General features: G+C 40.5%; 1 protein-coding gene across 1 annotated transcript; it reads right to left on the minus strand.

The window, feature by feature from the left end:
* Positions 1-310: 310 nt before the first annotated feature.
* Positions 311-2,048, minus strand: LOC103086302 (E3 ubiquitin-protein ligase RNF146-like). Its single transcript, XM_007446805.1, has one exon. The coding sequence runs from the start codon at positions 2,045-2,047 to the stop codon at positions 971-973; it is 1,077 nt and encodes a 358-aa protein (XP_007446867.1). The 5' UTR covers position 2,048; the 3' UTR covers positions 311-970.
* Positions 2,049-2,275: the final 227 nt, after the last annotated feature.

The raw sequence follows: 2,275 nt of genomic DNA on the forward strand, positions 1-2,275 counted from the left end.
TCTATCCTGGAGAATGTTCCATGCGCACTTGAGAAGAAAGTGTAATCTGCTGTTTTTAGATGGAATGTCCTATAAGTATCAATTAAATCTATCTTGTCTATTGTATCATTTAAAGCTAGTGTTTCCTTATTAATTTTCTGTTTGGATGATCTGTCCATTGGTGTAAGTGAGGTGTTCAAGTCCCTCACTATTATTGTGTTACTGTCGATTTCCTCTTTTATAGCTGTTAGCCATTGCCTTATGTATTGAGGTGCTCCTATGTTGGGTGCATATATATTTATTTATTTATTTATTTATTTATTTATTTTTTGATAAACTCTAGTATTTATTAAATTATAAAGTCTGTAATCAAAAAGAAAAATGTGGATCGACACACCTCAAACTACAAGGACTAGACAGCAAAGCCTATGGGAACGCCATGAAGTGTGTTACAGACAAGATTCTGAAACATAAGTTATAAGCTGTTTTCTTTACATTTCCATTTCAGTAACTTTACTATTAAATAGTTGTTATTCATCTATTTTAAAACCCCAAATTCACATCTATGCTCACATTAAGCTGCTTGTTCATACTGATCCCAGACATCTCATAGGTGCCAAATTTTAGTAATGGTTTTATGTCATTCCATGCAGAAAAATATGACAATGCAAGCGTCAGATGAGGATCGTTAATGCACAAATAATACACGCTGGCCAAAAGAACTGAAGATATTTAAAAAAACTATAAACAGACCTCAAGAAAACTGGGTTATTACTAAACAGCTCTCAACTGTTAACACCCAAGTTCCTTAATATTAAATAAGTTTCTCAACAGAGACATGTTAGACATTTTAATTACAGGTCTATCCTTACCATACCCCTTCCCACCCCAACTCCCAAAATGTACTACTAGGGATGAGTATAATGTTATGTGGGCAGAAATTTACAGATAACCATTTTTACCTTGAGCATGGATCTGAAAACTTTTTTACTTAAACTTCAGTTACTGTGCACTGTCCATCAGGCCTTCTGGATCTGACACTGACACCCACTGTTCCACCCCCTGCCACAGATCGATCAGTTCCTGATAGATCAGATCGATCAGATACTGTCTGGTTGGGATTAGGAACCAAAAGTCTCTGTTGGGTCAAGGAGTGTTGCGCAACACGCACAGATCCATCCTCACTATCACTACTGGCATCTGATTCGGTTTCTTCAATGGAAGTGTCTGGTGCTGGTACCCTGCCTGAAGATGGTGACTCATGATCTTCTTCTCCTTCCCCCCTGTGACTCCTTTCAGCTATGCTGTCTCCATCGAGTTGTAAATGTGCAAAAGAGTCTTCCAGAGAAGTGCTTGCATCAGGGGATGGTGTTGCAGGGCTTGTTAACTGACCATCTACTGATGTCACGGGCCTTACAGAAGACACTAGAGGCTGAACAGAAGCTCCACTCTGTGCTGATACACTGTCCGCTCCATCAGCAGAGCTCTCTCTTGCTAGGTTTACGGTATTAGCATCACAGTCCAGCTTAAGTCCGGCTACTCCCTTCTTTGGTATATCTATTATATCCCGCTTAATCTTCCTGCGACGTCCATGTTCATTTCTCCTATATTGAACCATATTTTCAAGATCGGCAACATACAGAAACCCGGCAATTAACATTTCGGTGCTCTTTTTACCTTTGGAAAAAGCATCTTCCAGCTCTCTACTAGTGCGCTCATCATACTGCCACCACCCATTTCTTCCTTCATAATACCATGCATATTCACCATTTCCTCTACTTGCTGCCTTGAGTTCTTCTGGTGACAATAAGGTTGGCTTATCAAGGAAATCCTCGGGAATTTCTTGTCGACAGAGGGCACATCGCTTTCCAAGCCATGACGCTCCCTTCACACATAGATAGCAGAAAACATGCTTGCAAGGCAGACTGACTGGGTGAACACATGTTTGCAGACAAATGGCACATTCAGGGACAGTTAGAGAAGGTGCAGTATTCGAACAGGACTCATTTGCTTTCCTGTTCGTAGGAAGCATATTTATTGAGTGATCAATTTCACCACAGCCAGCCATCTGCTTTTTCTGTGTCCTTGGTTCCTCAACAGGCAAGGTTCAAAATGATAGTAAGTTTTTGAAAAGACTGCACTTATATTTCTATTACAGATCCCACAGATGTCTGTCACAAAAATAAAACATCTTCTTCACGAGCAATCAGCCAGTTTGCAGTATTTTCTCCTCCATTGCTGGATCATCCTGTGACCTCTGTGGCCACAGCCGCGGTCGCCTCGCAGTCTTTTCTCT

Source organism: Lipotes vexillifer, unplaced genomic scaffold (assembly GCF_000442215.2).
Source record: "Lipotes vexillifer unplaced genomic scaffold, Lipotes_vexillifer_v1.1 scaffold1562, whole genome shotgun sequence".
NCBI classification, from domain to species: domain Eukaryota; kingdom Metazoa; phylum Chordata; class Mammalia; order Artiodactyla; family Lipotidae; genus Lipotes; species Lipotes vexillifer.

Bases quoted from the DNA above. Each gene is read 5' to 3' on its own strand.
- LOC103086302 (XM_007446805.1), bottom strand. From the start codon at position 2,047: ATGGCTGGCTGTGGTGAAATTGATCACTCAATAAATATGCTTCCTACG.